Below are 19464 nucleotides of genomic sequence, written 5' to 3' on the forward strand. Positions count from 1 at the left end.
TATATTATAATCACCTAATTCTTTCTACAGCGGTCGGCCCAAAATAATTCAAGATCACTCCGTCATGTTTTGCATCCTAAAGGCCCCGCTATGTTTACATTGTAGAGGGGGGGGGGTGACAAAAGTCCTTGATAATAAGTTCTTGTGATAGGATAAGCACAGTGTAAAAACTACATACAAAAGAGCGTTCCACCCACAGTCTCATAATTGTATCGAGTGTAGGAAATTGTTTTGCATGGTGGAGATATGTAAGGTTAACGGTAACACCATTGTAATGATAATCTATATAAACAAATAAAAATTTTAAAAATGAGTTGGGGTGGTATCGAAACCGTTGGTTTCAACTCGACATTTTCGATCAGTGGCTCTCTAATTGTCTTGTGGAGAACCGCAAACTTACTATGATCATGGAGCTCCTTCTGTATAGCTCCATGCTATGATATATCAAGTGTATACAAATTGATATTTGAGACTGAAATTTACCCCAAATCCAATATTAGGTAAAGATTACAACTGAGGGGAATTTAAGAGTGTAGTGACATTTTTTTATTATTTTCTTTTTGAGGGGGTTGGTATTTAACCAACATTTAACACCAAAATTGATGAGATTTCGTCTTTGGGTTTCTTACGCAGTGGAATCAGCGTTGGGTTGCGAGTCAAAGTCAGCGCCAGGAACCATCGGTTGCGGACCCGGGAGGACATCACGCGATCGACGGTCGGTACGGCCGGACGGCAAGAGGAGGGGCCCTCTGAGGTAGTCTGCGAACAGCCTTGGGGAATCAAGCAAAATATACCTTTTTTTAAGAGCTAGGAAAAAACAGAAAGAGCTTAACTTAACAACTATTGATCAACTATAATGTTAGCACCAAACTTTGATATTGAGCTTTGATAATGGGCATAACCCCTTTTTTATACATTCCATGGCTTTTCTGATAGGCAAGAAAATACACTGGTAACACTGGTACAGTCATTTAAAAAAAATATGTTCTGTGTCTTGATTTCCACATAACCTCAGCTGAAGTCTCGAATTCAAGCATCTGAAAGCTCACAACTTGTGCGACAAGGGTGTTTTTTCTTTCATAATTCTATCGCAACATCGACGACCAATAATATTGAGTTCGCATTTTCACAGGTTTGTTTTGATGCACATTTTGAGATATCGTCAAGTGAGAAGACTGGTCTTTGACAATTACCAATAGTGTCCAGTGTCTTTAAATAAACAAGAGATCACATCAACACAAATTGGGAAAGCATTGTTTAAAGGCAGTCGACACTATTTGTAATTGTCAAAGACATAGCCTTCAAAGTTGGAATACCTCAACATAAGCATAAAATAACAAACTTGTGAAAATTTGAGCTCATTTGGTCATCGATCTTGCCAGATAATAATGGGGAAAAAACACCCTTGTCACACAAAGTTGTGTGCGTTTAGATGGTTGATTTCGAGACCTCAAGTTCTAAATCTGAGGTCTCGAAATCAAATTCGTGGAAAATTGCGTCTTTCTCTAAAACTATGGCACTTCAGAGGGAGCCGTTTCTCACAATGTTTTATACCATCAACCTCTCCCCATTACTCGTTACCAAGTAAGGTTTTATGCCAATAATTATTTTGAGTAATTACCAATAGTGTCCACTGCCTTTAAAGGATTCACAACAATCCACTGATGATGCATCTAATTAACTGCTCAAAGGCGCAATTTACCTTCATTGACAACGGCGTATATGTTTTCAGCTGGGCCAGGTAGAGGGGTTGAGTCACGTTTTCGCTGAGCGATCAACTCGTTCAGCAAATGGCAGAATGTGATGACAACGGGATGTGTATGAGAAACCTCAAGTTGCAGGAAACTGATGTAAGCCGTGAACGCTGGCGGGAAAGGATTTAATAATACGTTTTAATAATAATTAATAGTAATAATAATGATGATCAAAGGAACATTTCAAATGAGTTTATTTTTGTGCTAACTGAGCATTTGCTGGCAATGTAAGCAAAGTAAGAAATGTAATACAAATGCATATCAATGGGAGACTTTTGACAAATGTACATCAATGTGAGACTTTTGAACGCTAGGTGGCATGACATTTGGCCACTAACATGTGTAAAATAAGCACGCTATTTTCGTGCTTAAGCAAATTTTTTGCCGGGGTTTGCTCAGTGTATTTACTATACGCCTCTCTTAATACTTATGCATGACGTCATAAGTCTTACCCATCACTTGCAGTGGCTGCGCCCATCGCCTCGTTTTGAGTTAGCATTGTGACGTACCTCATGCATATATAAAGAGAGGCGTATAGAGTGTGTTCGTGGGAAACCTAGGGGACGAGTGTGACCTCACGCCTACTCGTCCAAACACTGTTCAGATAATGACATATGCTCTTACCACCATCACGTGATTCCCAGTCACGCTGCATAGCGCATCGGTCAACTCGACCAATGAGAAACAGTCCAATCACAACACTGTCCAGCAAACGAAATAAACCCGCCAGTGCGGCTTGGATAACATTAACAAACATCGAGAAGTAGAAGACAACGTGGAACACACGTCTGGAATTGGAAAAAGACAGAAAACAGGAAATGATAATGCGGAAACTATACGTGTTTGTGATGGTCTTTTAGATTCTGTTTCCCCAATAACATCTATAATGTCATCTATAATGTCGGTGCGGTACTACTCACTGCTAAAATAAAGGTTTCGAACTGCCTCCAGCTACCGGGTAATCTCGGTGGTCTAGTGGTAAGACACTGCTCTAGAATTTCAAGGGTCATGGGTTCGAATCCCACCCGAGTAATACCTGTGATTTTGTTTTCACAGCACTCGGGAAAGTACAGTGCTCACACATCGGTGTAAGGGTAAATCCAAATCAAGTATATAATTCTTTGTTCAACTCGGACCCCACACAAGGGAATTCTTTAGCAAAGGTAATAATAATTTTAAAAAATAGCAGGACCCCATCAAACCGGATCCGTAAGGTAGAGTTGGCATGCACGCATTAAGGTCTACCACAAGTCAATATAGAATAAACTAAATGTAAATGTTCAAGAAGTTCTACGGTGCATCTCAGATTAAAATTGTTGGGGTATATTTGCAAAAAATTTGCTAAAGCTGCTGTAGGCTAAGTTGTTATCGTTTTTTATTTTAAGAGTGGTTACCAAATTGTACAACTTTATTTTAACAACACTGTGTTTACCTGTTATCAAGACCAAGGTAAGTCTTTCTTTTCCGGAAAATATTTAGAGATCGGTCCTCATCATCTGCCCTCTGTAGGAACACTAAACGAGTCATTGCGGCTTGTACAACACCCAAAACAAAGAACAGCACAAGGGTCAGCCTATATCAAAAATCAAGATCACAGAAGTCTCAAAGCGCTTCAAACGTTACTACCCTTGATCGCATGGCCATTTAATTCATTCCCTAAAAAACATCTCAGTTCCCCTCATTTACCCCATGGTGGAGAGAAGCAAATTAGAGTTAAGTGTCTTCCTCAGGGACACAAGAGTGCCACGACCGGGACTCGAACACACACACTCTGCTGAATAGAAACACCACCAGAGCTTGTTCATCAGAGTAAGGTTACCAGCCAAAATTCCACCTCAGATGTACTTATTCTGACTGGTATCCTGCTTATTTCCTCTAAAAAACAGGAATTTGTTAGGCAAAATTATCTGCTTAAGCAGCTCTGTGAAATTGGGCCCCGGGATAGATTGATGGAAATTAATTAAGATAAGTGAAGACCCGTCGAGGTTAGGGCACTCTTAGCAGTGATTTTTTTTCTTTCATTTTTGTATAATTATACAAAGCATTTGTCGGTCTTTATCTGTCTTTATCTGTATTTACATACCAATATTCCTCAAGAAGGGAGACGAACCATATTTCGATTATTACAAAACAGACCAAGAGGACGATCAGTAGAATATCAACACCTGCAATGAATCAAAATTCTAAAGGAAACAACTTTGTTCGTGACACTTCGGATGGGACGTAAAGCCGTTGGTCCCGTGTGTTGTGAAACGCACTCAAAAGAACCAAGTGCTCAAAGGTGCACAAGAGAAGGGGTTCGCTCCGATGTTCCTGGTTTGATTTGCAGCATATTGCGCCACAGCACCTTGTAACATTACATGGTGCTATGTATTAAAAAAAAGGAGTAGGTCTCATAACGCCCAACATACCTTGTAGGACATATACTGTATGTTACAGTACCTTGAGCTTCACTGAGTGACAGATAAGAAGAAGCTACTATTATTATTACCATTATTTGCTGTTTAACTTATACAAGGTTAAACCTTAGTATGGAAGCTCATAAGTAATGAAGTTCACACAAGAACCGTTTTATTTCTGTAAAAGTGAAGCCGTAATATTTGAGAAAACGATATCTTAAAACCTAAAAGAAACACGTAAGAACTGATTACGGTTATTACAGCCAAGATAAAGGGCAATAAATTTACATTCTAAAATGTTGATTTTGTTTTACTGTTTTCAGCCAAAATTGCCACCGTTTTGTTGTTTCATGCATGTGGCTGATCACACAAAACATGGACGCCGCAAGCTATAGAAATCTTGAATCATTTACTTTTAACAAAGAGTTTAATATTAAACTATGTTGTATTGACGTGACAAACCCGGTGGATGTGTGGAGGTTCGTATGTTTCAACCCCATCAAACAATTCCCCAAAATATTGTGATGATGGGATGGTCAAATATATAGAGAGTGATTCTGATGAAAAACAACTATACTTTTTGTTTATGCTCACCAATTATGGCAAACGCGAGGCGAAAACCAATATAGCGTGTACTCTGCATCTGTGGAGAACAAGTTTACATACAGGGCCAAATTTCAAAGAGCTGCTAAGCACAACATTTTGCTTAGCACGACATTTTTGCCTTGATGACAACAGTTTTAACAACCAAATGTCCACGTGATTTTCAGGATAAGCAAATAACAGCTGAATACCAGTAACAAGCAATATGCAACAAATGGAAATTTGGTTGGTAATCCTGTTTTTATCAAGGAAGAAATTTCATGCTAAGCAAATTGTTGTGCTTAGCAGCTCCTATAAAATTGGGCCCAGGTAAGAGCGTCGTTTGCTCACAGCTCTCCTAAAAGTAACTTTCACATCATCAAAAAAACATTCACAGTATAGAAAACAATGTTCATTGCAGCTCTGCTTGGCTATGCTGGATTTAGCTTCGCTTCGGGCATAGTCATGGTTTTGACATCACCTTGGCCCTATAATTTTAACTGTGCCCCTCATAGCAGTCAATATTTCCATATTAGCCACCAGTAGAGGGACTGACCTTGACTGGCTCGAGGGACTGATGGGCAAGTCTACGACTCAGGATCAAACCATGGAGGTACTCTATGATCAATACAGTCACTACTAATTAATTGGTAAAGCTGCCTGTTGTGTGACAAGAGTCCCGTTTTATTTCCTGTTGGTGAGTTATTGTGTCACGGAAACCAGTCGGCTCGCCCCCAGCAAAGTCGCCCCTATAGCAAAGTGCGACCAAGCAAACGTTTTTGATATTGCATCGTCCACGAGAATGGCAACACTTTTTACTTCTAAAATCTAACTACGTAAATAACGGGGTTTTTTTGCACAGAAAACTTGCTTGATTCAACTTCCTTTTTGGTTTCTTGGTGGGGACAGTTTGAGTGAAGTTCTGCCAGTGGCCTCACGATCAGGAATACGGTTCAGAAAACATAAACAAAGATTTTTTTCAAAGTGAAAGCTACCATTATGGCCTCGTTGCTGAGAACAATTCCTGCCTGGAAGGACCGATCGCCTTTCCATAGTTGCAAAGTGTGTTCTCTGTTGGAATAAAACATCAACAAAATCATGTTATATCCTACTACAATACAACAAAAGTAAACACTTTAATGGAGATGTTAAATTTGCATCGGGGATAATGAATATTAATGACGGTTTACCCATACCGATGTATACTCAGTACTTCCGAGCTATGTGACTCAAACTGCCTCTAGCTACTGGGCAATCTAGGTGGCCTAGTTGGTATGACATTGCTCTAGAATTGCAAAGGTCGTGGGTTAGAATCCCACCCGAGTACACGGAGCGGATGCTTATCAGTTTTTTCTCGATTTTTTCGATTTTTGGTTATCATCAGGATTGCTCTCTGTAGTCTGATTGATAAAGTTAATTCTCTGTATGTACTGTTTGTGTGTTGCTTGTGAATAAATACATAAAATAAATAAAAGATCGAAAGATAAATAAAGTTGAATACTCACCTGTACCGCTTCTGAGCATCAATATTTGACAACATGCAGACTATGAAGGAGACAACAGTGGCGAGCTAGAACGTCACTGCAAAATATAATAATTATCGAAAACAACGATCAAAATAAGACACTGGGCTTCAGTTTATACAAGAAGAGATTTGTACAGGCTCTGATGCTAACGTGTGATGCCGCAGTTTACATCATCATTTTAATAGTGGATACCTATTTGCAAGCTAATACAAAATGGTAGAACTCACAAAAAAAGTTGCAGACAAAGTTCTTTTATGTAATCAACAACGGTACAGTGTTAAAACCGTTAGTTTCATACGTTTTTGTTTTTTTGTGGGTTTTTTTGTGGGTTTTTTTTTTTTTTTGGGGGGGTAGGTTTTTTCCCAGGTACATTTTTTTCAAAGATGAATTAATTTCAGATATTAACAGATGTATGAACTTCTTAATGGCCCACCGGGACAGAACATCGACACGTTCAATTTTGCACCAGATCAAATATGACCAAAACCATTTTATTTAGATCTTTATCAACCATGCAATAATAAGAAGTCAGATGCACTGCAAGACATTAGACTTACCTTTTAAGTCAACTCCGAGCACTAAGTTCGAAAAAGCTCCGTACATTTCAACAAGTGGCATAAAGTAACTGATATTTACTGTGCAGTTCTGGATAAAGAAAACAATAGAAATAAACTTGGTGTTAATATGGAGCCCCTGGAGGGACATATTTTGTCCCCTCCAAGTACTGTTTTGTTCCCTCACAATCATGTCGTTCCATCGAAACAACAGCGTCCCTCTGGAGGGGATTGAATAAAGCAACTTCGAGGGAACAAAATAACTTCGAGAGGTAGGGCCTACTGGTAAAAGAATACATCAATACCTCTCCAAAAGGTTAAAAAACACATTTATTACCCCTAAAAATACATTTATTACCCCTACAAATGTCATAAGGACAGTTTGATCAATCACTAAAGGGACACGTTGCCTTGGTCCGGGCGAGTTGGTCTATGAAAAGCGTTTAAAAACCGTTTGTTATAAAATGCATATAGCCATATAATGATCTACCCAAAAATGCCTCGAAATTGCACGGTTTTCCTTATACGTCGTGAACTAACACTGGCACGCCATATTGTTGAGTCAAATTATTGACTCCACAAAATGGCCGACCATGTTAGTTCGCAAAATAAAAGGAAAACCGTGCAAATTCAAAGCATATTTGTGTGGATCATTATATTCTACTTTTAAAACATCTTTCCACCCATGCATTTTATAACAAACTGTCGCAAACGGTTTTCGTACATTGTAAAAAAAAAAATCGGTACAATTCACGGCGCTTTACCTGGCAGCTAGGGTGCCAGGTAAAGTGCCGTAAATTTCACGGTGGAAGTTTTGCAAACTACCCCTTCAAGGCACAATTTACAAAACTTCCACTGTGAAATGTACTGCACTTCACCTGTCACCCTAGCTGCCAGGTAAAGCACCTTAAATTTTACGGATTTGTTTACAGTGTATTGACCATAGAGCTATATATAGCTCTATGGTATTGACCGATTTCACCTGACGTCATCAGCAGAAAAATCTCGAATGGAATGCGCCATACTGGTGGGCAATTTCACTGTGCGTTTTTATATTAACTCTATGCTGCGCGTTATGCAGTGAAAGTATGCATTTTAGGCTACGCGGCGTTAATACACGTAAACCTAACTGCCCACCAACATGGTGAGCGTGGCATCAGTCGCCGCGTGTGACACGTGTGCAAGTTGTCAAAAGACCAACTCGCCCGAACCAAAGCAACGTGTCCCTTTAAATTGTACAATTTGTCAGGCGCCATTCCAATGCTCGTTCATGAGCACCGTAACTTTAAAGGACCAATACACCCAATCTGCGATGAATATAACATTGGTTGGATGAGTTTATTGAAAACTAAACGATAACAGGATTTTTACTTGATAACATGTCATAAAACTTTCTCAAACTTGATCTTACCAAGTATGTCAGTAACAATACCATAGCAAGGACAGAAGTGTTCTGTCTAGAAAACTTGAAACCTGCAAAGTGGAAAACATTATTATTACAAAATGTACAACTTATGCATCATGATATAACGACATGGTGATGAGTCAGTGTAGGCCTATATTCAGTTTGCAATAACACCTGTAAATGCTGTGCAAGATATTTTAAAGAAGTTCTTTTTTTTTATTCTAGGTTATGTCAAATTACCATAAAATGTAATCACATTTGTTTAGAAGGATGTTATTAAGGCGCATGGAATGTGAATAAAATTCATGTCACAATTAATCGCGCCACCAAGAGAGTGCACAAGAAAAGGTGATTTTTACAGCCATTATACATTTTCGGATCAGAAAAAAAGGTTCCCAGATTTACAAATAACTTACAGGGTTTACAGAAGGTAAGAGTGAAAGACTTCTCTTGAAATGCTAATCCATGAAATGCTTTAATTATTGAGAAAACATTAAAACAATTACCAATTCTCGATAGCGAGAATTACGGATTTATTTTAAACACATGTCATGACACGGCGAAACGTGCGGAAACAGGGATGGTTTTTCCCGTTATTTTCTCCCGACTCCGATGACCGATTGAGCCCTAATTTTCACAGGTTTGTTATTTTATGTATAAGTTGTGATACACGAAGTGTGGGACTTGGACAATACTGTTTACCGAAAGTGTATAATGGCTTTAAACAGAGATATTATTGCCATTAATTAGTAATTGTGCTTCTAATTTTGTTTCAATTATGGTGTTAAACAACTGCCTTTTAAAGAACCAGCTATTGGTGGCGCACTCTATTTTGACTTGCGTGAGTCTCACTGCTTTATAGGGAGGTTTAGCTGCACGTTCCGCGTGAACGTGAACGTGAACGTCAGAAACCTGTGTCGTTAAAATCTCACGTTTTTAGCATAATTGAGGCTACCATTTTTCACGTCAGGTACTTACGTGCGCGCAGACTTCATACTTGAGCATGCAATAATATGCCCAAAGTGGTGACGTCACCCAGAAACAACACAAAGTTTGACGTTCACGTTCACGTTTTTGCTCGCTAATATTCCGTACCTCTTTCATGGTAAAAATATTTTCGAAGTTCTCGCGATATGAAGTTTCCTCCACTACAAAAAGAGAATAAAGTTACAAGAGATTTTGGATCATTATGACTTTTGTTAGTACAAATAAAAACGGACACAATGTCTCCTCCAGTTATTTTCGAGGGACGACGGCCATTTTCGTCCATTTTAAAGGAACATTACAAAATTGACAAGAAAAACTAAGACCACATATTTTTATATACAACTTACACTGTCTAATGATGATGATTGTAGAAAACATCCTTTGAAATATTTCTGTCTGAAATGTCATATTTCATGAGAATTATATAAAACTAAACCTCCAGTTTGGAGTTATCACTCATTGAGCGTTTTATTCATTTTCTTAATCGATGTCATAAATAATATGTGTAATAAATATTATGTGTAATCGGTTTCTCACTATATTCTTGTGACCCAGATGGCTGATCGATCTCAAACTTCTATACTGGACCCAATTTCATGGCTCTGCTTACCGCCGAATTATGCGCTTACGATCACGATTCCCCGCTTGACGTGCAAGCGCCGAATTTCTGCGCTTGCCTTGTAAGCGTAGAATGCCTAGTAACGCGAAGTACGCACGCGCATAAGTCAAAATTCGCCGCTTACCCGAGAACTACGCTTGCCGTGCACCGATTATGTGCTTATGGTAAGCAGAGCCATGAAATTGGGCACAGGTTAGTCACTTTATGAATATGGTGGATTACATAAAGTGCTTACACTGCCAGCAGCTGTTTTGTCAGCAATTCTTTTTTGTAATTTTCCTTTAAGCTCGCGAAAAAAGGCATGCTTTAGGTGAAGTTTTGAGGATGGGTAATGAAGAAGATTGTTTGATGTTCTGAGGAACATCCCAAAGTCCATGACTCACATAATATGCCTTGAAATTGTGTGGTTTTTCTGTAATTTCATGACAGAACACGGTCCGCCATCGCAGGACAAAAGTGTTCTGGTGCTGGTTGTATTTCAGTAGGCAAATTTATGACTTTTCAATCGCCACGCACTCATAACAACACACTGTATAATTCCAAACATGAAAAATGTTCGAAGGCGTGTGTGCCCCTATTTAATAACTTAATATTCAATTCAATTATATTTACTACTCCTTCGGTTGTGGTCTTGACAGCAAATACTTAGTCCTTTGGTAGAAATGAGATTCCTGAAACTTTGAGGATGCAGACTGACTTGGTGCTGTGTTTCCCTTAAGACTCTGTAATTTAAACACACATGCCGACGTGTAAGTCAACCAACATAGGTCAGCGTTTAGCTTTTATATCCAACAGTGACTGGTTTCTAGGTTCGTTTTATTCAGTTTTTATACATAACTCTATGGTTTTATTCTTATATATAACTCTATGGTTTTATTCTATTTTCACGCCACTGCAATGAGGAAGGCAGAAGGGACACCATTTTCTTCTTGACTTGTGGCGCCAGTATTATGAGCATTATAAAGTTTTGTCCGAATTTGCGGCTACAGCTACGGCTACGACTGTTGCCAAGGCTGTTGCTAAGGAATTTATAGTTGTCGGTAGATGGCTCAACATCGACTTGCTCTGAGGGACTGGGCAAGTCTACGATTTTCTTTCTTTTCCGAACCCATCTTGGGCTCTGGCTCTGGCTTGGGTTCCGTCACCAATTTTGGAATAGTGCTACGGCTTGATTTGCTCCATCATCCTTAGCAACACTCATAGCAACAGCCGTAGCCGTAGTTTTAGCCGCCAATTCGGATACGGCCTGTGACGCAGTTTGGAAAAGGCCCGTGGCTCAACTGTTTCTATCCAGATGTTTTTTTGTAAAATAATTTTTCTCCAGTAATTCATGCCGTTATATAACTATAACATGTAACCAATCAATCAGGTTTTGTTATCTTCTGGGTGTGACCGAATGAGCAAAGGATGGACGAGGATTTGGCTTCACAACACAAATTTTGCCATTTTGACGGGAACAACTTGTCACCAAAAACGAACAGACCTTATCGCAAATACTCGGTACCCACGAGTAATGCGTGGAGTGAGATGCATGCTGGTCTAGCTAGAGATCAAGTTTGATTACTAGCTAGACCAGCATGCACCTCATTACAGTTAGCACTTGCGCAATAGGTATTTGCGAAAAGGTCTATGCCCCAGCATACGCTTTATAAGTTCAACTGCATATTTTATTTAACTTACCGAAAGCTGGTTGAGTCTTAATCGGTTTAAGTATTTCACCAGCCCGTGCCCAAACCGGAACGTCAAGAGGACGAAAAACACAAAGCCGGGTCCACTTATTAATGGATCTGACTAGGTAATTTTAACGAAAGAAAAAAACACATTAAGTGCATACACCAACGGCGCAACACGGCGAGAGTTTGGACACAATTTTTGCAATACACCTTTTATTAAACAAAATAGGTTTTCTTTTCAAATAATAGCAATATGTGTAAGAATCGAGACCAGGTGGTTTCACTGCAAAGTTAAAGTGGCACACCTGCTTCGTTTGGTATATGTTGGCTTCAAAATAGACCCAAACATGAGTTCTCATGAGAAGAGTTCACAATAAACACCTCTACATTCACATGTGTCCATTTACTCATGGGTGATGAGAAGCAATCGTAGTTAAATGCCTTGCTCAAGGACATAAGTGTCATGACCGGGAATCGAACCCGCAGCCATTCTAACTTAAGTCCTAACTTAAGTCTATGTTATACAAAAATATAAAAACTGTCATCTTGAAATGTGTAAAACCGGATCCCTGCCAACGATATAAAAAGGAGTATGATATACTCGTGTGATATTTCGAAGAAAAACAAAATATCGGAGACATTTCTTAAGCAAATTACCAGTTTAAAGGGTAGTTCTTTTTCGCATCCTGCGAGTCGACCAATGAAGAACACAGTCCTAAAGACACAAAATAGGTGACAACAAAAAGTAAACAAAAAACCTTTGAAATTTCAAGTAGTTTGCGGCTCTCTCGCCAATGATAAAAGTCCAGGGGTGGACTTCGCAAAGTGTTAAGACTATAGGTCTAATCTCGCGTTAGGACGGGTGACTCGTCCTAACTAGCCATACGTTATAAATATCTCCTAGGATTAGTCCTAAGTTAGGATTCCTAACTCTTTGTGAAATCGACCCCAGGGTTCTTCGGTAATTCGCAAAGATATCGTTCTCACCATATTAGACTGTAGAAAACCCCAATCGCTTTTCCAGTCACTTTGTGCTTGGTGCCCAGGCACAAAAAGATCGGATAACTTGCCGTACACACTAAGAGCGCCTTCCAAATTCCGCTCAGGAATCCCAGGACTTCTGCAATGATATCAAGATATAAAAACGTACATAGGTGCCTGAAGGGTCATGACCTCGTGAACGTCATAGCTCGAAAGCTATTGGTTCATTCACCAAAACTTATGCCGCGCGGTCTTGTAAAGCCAACGTTGATTGGTCAGTGATGAGGTCATGGTTCCCCCGTCTCGCACTCGGGCTTATGCTTCCAAAAGAGAGACGTTAAAATGTGCACATTACAAGAACCCCGGGAAAAAAGATGGCAGGCCCCATTCACAAAAATGTGGATACCAAATACAAGATATTATGTAATGTACACGGGAATGAAATGGGTTCCAACTTATCAAGCAAGGCCGTACTACGTTTTTAGGTTTTGGTGGATCTTTATTAACTCTACTACCGCGGAGTGTGTTCTTTAATTGGTTTCAACGTTTTGACTAGCTTGCTCCATAGCTAAAGTAGTATGTCCCGGTCGATTTCTACCTCCCGCCCAGGTTGTATAGTTAAAAAGCAAGACAGTTCTTTTCAGAACTGATAAATCTCCCGAATTTCGAAAATCTACTCTGTGATATTAGAATAACAGCTAACCAATTCTCTAAAGAACAAAATCTACTTGGCAAGTATGGTGTTACCGCAAACCAAATTATAAAATTTAGTGATACCGCATGCGCACAGTACAATGCATCAAATCCGGTATCATAACCTCATTCTGGTTGTTGGCGCTTAGTTCATTTTCTTCCGTAAGTGCGGATTATTTGCTTACGGTAAGCAGTGCCATGATATTTGGGCACTGCAGACAGGAGACACGATAAAGATGGTGAACTGAAAGAGTAAGAGTGCATACCTCTCAGCATTAACGGAACGGTGTCAGTCGAAGGTTGTGTGACGGATTCCTGGTTATCGTGTGTAATCTTATTGAAGACCAGGACAGACACACAAACAAAAGCTAAAGCCGATGCCAGGCGGTCATTGTAAGCGTCAATAAGATTAATAGGACTGCCAAAATTAAGAGGAAATAAAGTTATAATCAATTAGTGACATGAGCACGTTTGTGGATTTATGCGCTTTATAAGTTTTCATTATTATGAGTATTTTGTTTTAATTTTTTTCTTTTTCTTCACACCCCAAAATGTATAAAAAGTTCTTTCTAGTTTTTGTTTTCATTTCGTTTATTTAATTTATAAATTTGGGCTGTGAAGCGCAAAAATTCCACAAAAGTGCTCAAGGCACTATAAAATCAATACACATGTACAATGATCAAAATGGAAACGCAAGCCAAAGCTTGTTTAAAAGAAATCCAGTACTTCTCGTAAAGAAAATAATACAAAATGCAATAACTACAACAACAACAAAAACATACGAAAGGTAAAAATAAAACGTACCATTTACTCAATGAAAAGATGGGTCTTAAAGTTTTTTAATTGGGTTAGAGAAACAGTTGATTTTACTTGTGCTGGTAATATGTTTTCGTCTAGGCTCCCCATGAATGACTGTATATTATGGGCTCGATAGGGAGGTTGAAGAATTGTAAGACTGGATTTCCCGAGAAGGTCATCAATGTATATACACGGGCATTGTTTGTGAGTGATTTATACGGCACGTTTGTACCTAGGCCTATTCCTACTGCTTATACTAGTATAGGCCTAACCAGAGTAACTCTTTCAAAATAGGCGTTGGTGGCATGAAGTCAATACAAATTCGACACTATTTTTTTTTTAAATTTGCTAGACATTGTTATACAGACATGGGCCATTTGTTTGTTTGTTTTTTTTTTTGTTTTTTTTGTATTTATGGCTTTCTATAGTTTTTCCGACCTCGTTGGTGTGACGTTGCGAAAGAAAGGTCGTCTTTAAGTTTAAGACATGACATTAAAGTTAGTTTGATAATGGATACTGGGTATTCGCTGTACAAACCTATGAGAATGTCCTATGTCCAATAAATAAAAGCAACATCGATATTCGCTGTGCAAAGTGAATGACCGATATCCAATATAAAAGCAACATCGATATTCACTGTACAATATGTGCATGTCCAATTTAAAAGCAACATCGATATTCGCTGTACAAACCTATGGGAATGTCCAATATCCAATATATCAAAGTAACACCGATATTCGCTGTACAAACCTATGGGAATGTCCAATATCCAATATCAAACTAACTATACTGTCATCTCATAAGACCCGTTATTAAAGGCAGTGGACACTATTGGTAATTGTCAAAGACTAGCCTTCACACATGGTGTATCTCAACATATAAATGACTATTCGTTCATCGAAGTTGCGAGATAATAATGAAAGAAAAAACACCCTTGTCACGCGAAATTGTGTGCGTTTAGATGGTTGATTTCGAGACCTTAAGTTCTAAATCTGAGGTCTCGAAATCAAATTCGTGGAAAATTACTTCTTTCTCCACGAAGAAGTAATACTTCTTTCTCAAAAACTATGGCACTTTAGAGGGAGCCGTTTCTCAAAATGTTGTATAACATCAAACTCTCCCCATTACTGGTCACCAAGAAAGATTTTATGCTAACAATTATTTTGAGTAATTACCAACAGTGTCCACTGCCTTTAATGTACAATGATAGCTGCTTGTCTAGTACCTAGACTACTTACGTTGCAATACCTGGCCTTCCATTCAGGAAAGTCGGCCAGAGATTCACTCTGCGCTCCAGAAAACAGAAAAAGACTATGATCGGGAGCTGATCAAAAAAAAAAAACATAATAGAGAGCGTGCTTGTGTTTGTGATTCACTCATCAAGTTCAATTATCAATGGTTTATTGCTTAAAATTTACCATGACGACCAAGAGTTGAATTACATGAAAGTACAAACTTTCAAACATCACAAAATAAAAGGGCCTATGGAAATAAAATCACTTCACTTCTCCCCATGCTAAAAAATAGAATGTTGGTCAATATCAAATTAAAGTCACCTGATGGAAGTGGTATTTTTTGAAAATAAAGCTTTTGTCTCTAATATATGTGTTTTGATGAGTTGAATCTGAATAAACAGTTAACTAAGGTTTTAAAAAATCAGTTCTTATGTTATTTACAAATTTAAGAGAAGACCCCGACCCGAGAGGGCGCTGTTCGTGACGTCAATCGAGGCAGACTTTGACTGTAATGCGTAGAGTAAACACAATTGCAAAGTACGGACCAAGTCGTGAGTTTGTTTTTTTCCGGCAATGCCGACCAGGTGTACTGCTGCTGAATGCAGAAAAACACTTTTTGAAATGTACCAACTCACGACTTGGACGTACATGTACTTTGCACGTGTGTTTATTATACGCATTGCAGGCAAAGTCTGCCTTGAATGACGTCACAAAAGGGTCAGGCGGAGTCAGCCCCCCAAACAACTTTATATATTTTTTAAATATATCAATCGTGACAAACAATTACTAAAAAAAATGTTTTATTGTTCGTAAGCATATACTCTTATGTTTAAAAGAAAAAAATTCTATTTCCAGGAGACTTTAAAGGCACTCGACAACTTTAATTGGTGGTTTTCAATTAACCAGTATTCACATTTGGTGTAGGCATTTGGTGTACAGAAACTAATCTGTGAAAAGTTATAGTTGTTGCACATGATTGTGTGTTTGCTTTCGGATGTCAAAAGGCTTCAGCCTGACGTCTTTCAAGACTTGAGTGAGAAAATAAATAACCTCTTTCTCAAAAACTACATTATTTCAGAGGGAGCCGTTTCTCACAATGTTTTATACTATCAACAGCTCTCCATTGCTCGTCACCAAGTAAGTTTTTATGCCAACTTATTATTTTGAGTAAATACCAATAATCTACAGTGCCTTTACAATGCATTATTTAAAGAAGATCGTGTGCGTCCATTATTTAAACAGTTTATTTGACCGAGGTAATGAGTAGCATACGAACCGAAGCTAGAAGTGTGAAATCCAACCACGTATTGAAGACAAAATAGTCCCCGCATGTGGAGATGCTGCTTGTCAAATTCATCCTAACAATTGAATATTAAACGAGGAAGTTAGTATAGACGATGTGACCTGTGACATCACATGTTTACAAAAGAGCCACCAAGCCTGAACTTCCTGCAGGCATGGTTTGTACACAGCCTAATGGAAGAAAATATAAAATCTTATATTTTATGGAGATTGCGCTGTCCAATTTTTATCAACTTTTGATATGATGAAAGGGGACACATCTCAAAACTTGTCCAGCTTTTTCTTTCACAACTCTTGGATTTATTCATTCATTATTGGTTTGTTAAGGAAATTATGACACGAAATCTCATTTTTCCCATGTGACCAGTGCAGTATTTTGCCTGCCAGACTAGCAAAAGAATGTACATGGTCACACTTATATATAACCCTATGCATTGGCCGCATACAAAATAGCGCGATGCTCCCTTATTATTTTTGCCAACCAAACCGCTATGTGCAATAGACTGTGGAAGTCTCGCGCGTATTCAAACTTCCGGGACCATTGTGGTCCCAACCTTGGAGTTTTACGTTGGGGAGATTTTGTTTCGTCCATTACTAATAGACCTTTCTTTTGTTGATAAACAAACCGCCTTGGTTGGCATGGTCGGCCGAATGTTAGTAAAACACTCAATCGTAAAAACAGATGTTTTAACCAAATTCAGTATTTTCTGCAAACTTTCAATAAAAAAAAAATACCTCTCATTATTATTTGTTTTGTTTTTAACAAAATAAACAAATTTGGTTACATTGTTACCAAAAATAGCGATCTTTTCTCAATTTGCACTTACGGCTTTCCATAGTTTTCCAATCTGGGTTGGCAAAAACTCGGGCTGTGACGTTGCAAAAGAAAGGTCTATAGACCTTATGCATTGACGTCATCCAGCGGCCATCTTAGTGGAAAAACGGTGACGAAACAATCGAAACGATACGATAATCGTACAGATTTGTACGCGCGGCGCACAGGATTGGCCAATGAACAACCTCCTTTTGACCTCTAGGTGAGGGCGCCCTACTGAAATGACGTCATGTGCATAAGGTCTATGACCATACAAATGACATATGTATTATTTCGTGGAAAGGGTTTCAATCAATGTCACAGAACATTCAACTTTATTTAAAGCCATTGGACCCTTTCGGTACAGAAAAAAAAAGTTCACAGATTTACAAATAACTTACAGGGTTTACAGAAGGTAGTGATGGAAGACTTCTTTTGAAATATGATTCCATGAAATGCTTTACTTTTTGAGAAAACAGTGAAACAATATCAATTCTCGATATCGAGATACAAGGCTGGGTTTTCCCGTTATTTTCTCCCGACTCCGATGACCGATCGAGTTTAAATTTTCACAGGTTTGTTACTTTATATAGAAGTTGTGATACACGAAGTGTGGGCCTTGGAAAATACTGTTTATCGAAAGGGTCCAATGGTTTTTAAGAGCTTCGTTTTGAGTTAAAACAATTATTTATCGAAAATACAGCCGATTATGGTCCGTCGGTACGAGTATTCTCATGTCTCTGACTGTGTATCTGTGTTTTTCTATACCCGTGTCAGGTCACGTGATCACAATCATGTAAACATTTTGTCGCGCAATCGGTCTAAATAAGCAAGTTATGCCATTCAAACGTGAACAAAATTTCTTGGGAAAAAATGTTTTATTAAACAAATGCCTTTGTATGAATTATCACTATAAAAATGGGATTATAATATTTGGATGAATATTTCACAAGCTGCTTTATTTTTTATTGCGAGTTTATTGCAAACCAGATATCAGTTTATGGGTTTACTCTATCAAAAAACCTGATATAGTCCACTTCATTTGCGTATTACTTTAGTACATAGGGGGGCGCGAGGTTAATATTATGAGTGCCCTCAGCCCTGTAGTATACAGTGGACACTATTGGTAGTTGTCAAGGACTAGTCTTCACAGTTGGTGTATCTCAACATAAAAATGCATAAAATAACAAACCTGTGAAAATTTGAGCTCAATCGGTCGTCGACTTTGCGAGATAACAATGAAAGAAAGAAAAAACCTTGTGTCACAAAGTTGTGTGCTTTCTGATGCTTGATTTCGAGACCTCAAATTCTAAACTTGAGGTCTCGAAATCAAATTCGTGAAAAATTACTTCTTCCTCGAAAACTATGGCACTTCAGAGGTAGCCGTTTTTCACAATGTTTTATACTATCAACCTCTCCCCATTACTCGTCACCAAGTAAGGTTTTATGCTAATAATTATTTTGAGTAATTACCAATAATGTCCACTGCCTTTAAAGCTCATAAACATGACTTTTGGTAACTGGTACAGGATAAGCCATTACTAGGTAATAATTTAGTAAACTCACCTTGTTCAAGTCGGCTTCTAATTAGAGGAACAGGGTTGGAAATAACGCACTGACGATCAGGGATTGTTAGTCGTCTGCAAAATATGGTTGACGATTGATGTACTATGGACCACTGGGCATTATTGTGCACGAAAAAGGCTGCGAATTCCACTTAAAGGCAGTGGACACTATTGGTAATTGTCAAAGACTAGCCTTCACAGTTGGTGTATCTCAACAATATGCATAAAATAACTAACCTGTGAAAATTTGAGCTCAATCGGTCATCAAAGTTGTGAGATAATAATGAAAAAAGAAAACACCCTTGTCACACGAAGTTGTGTGCGTTTAGATGGTTGATTTCGAGACCTCAAGTTCTAAATCTGAGGTCTTGAAATCAAATTCGTGGAAAATTACTTCTTCCTCAAAAACTATGGCACTTCAGAGGTAGCCGTTTTTCACAATGTTTTATACTATCAACCTCTCCCCATTACTCGTCACCAAGTAAGGTTTTATGCTAAAAATTATTTTGAGTAATTACCAATAATGTGACTTTTGGTAACTGGTACAGGATAGGCCATTACTAGGTAATAATTTAGT

General features: G+C 38.4%; 1 protein-coding gene across 3 annotated transcripts in view; it reads right to left on the reverse strand.

The window, feature by feature from the left end:
* LOC139935478 (stimulated by retinoic acid gene 6 protein-like) overlaps positions 1 to 19464 on the reverse strand; it is a 20514-nt gene continuing 1050 nt past the window's right edge. Inside the window, exons 2-14 of one of the 3 annotated variants that reach the window (XM_071930108.1) lie at positions 18889 to 18962; positions 16483 to 16564; positions 15210 to 15295; positions 13440 to 13591; positions 12487 to 12619; positions 12157 to 12214; positions 11507 to 11617; positions 10439 to 10548; positions 9316 to 9368; positions 8227 to 8288; positions 6819 to 6906; positions 6241 to 6316; positions 5738 to 5806 (exon numbers count right to left, since the gene is read on the reverse strand). In XM_071930108.1, the coding sequence (XP_071786209.1) occupies positions 6306 to 6316; positions 6819 to 6906; positions 8227 to 8288; positions 9316 to 9368; positions 10439 to 10548; positions 11507 to 11617; positions 12157 to 12214; positions 12487 to 12619; positions 13440 to 13591; positions 15210 to 15295; positions 16483 to 16563 (945 nt within the window). In that variant the 5' untranslated portion in view covers position 16564; positions 18889 to 18962 and the 3' untranslated portion in view covers positions 5738 to 5806; positions 6241 to 6305. Of the gene's footprint in view, positions 771 to 1702; positions 1865 to 2378; positions 2543 to 3186; positions 3328 to 3837; positions 3920 to 4747; positions 4797 to 5730; positions 5807 to 6240; positions 6317 to 6818; positions 6908 to 8226; positions 8289 to 9315; positions 9369 to 10438; positions 10549 to 11506; positions 11618 to 12156; positions 12215 to 12486; positions 12620 to 13439; positions 13592 to 15209; positions 15296 to 16482; positions 16565 to 18888; positions 18963 to 19464 lie in introns of those variants that run through there. The other 2 variants (XM_071930107.1, XM_071930109.1) reach the window with 2 other exon arrangements.

This window comes from Asterias amurensis, chromosome 3 (genome assembly GCF_032118995.1).
Source record: "Asterias amurensis chromosome 3, ASM3211899v1".
NCBI classification, from domain to species: domain Eukaryota; kingdom Metazoa; phylum Echinodermata; class Asteroidea; order Forcipulatida; family Asteriidae; genus Asterias; species Asterias amurensis.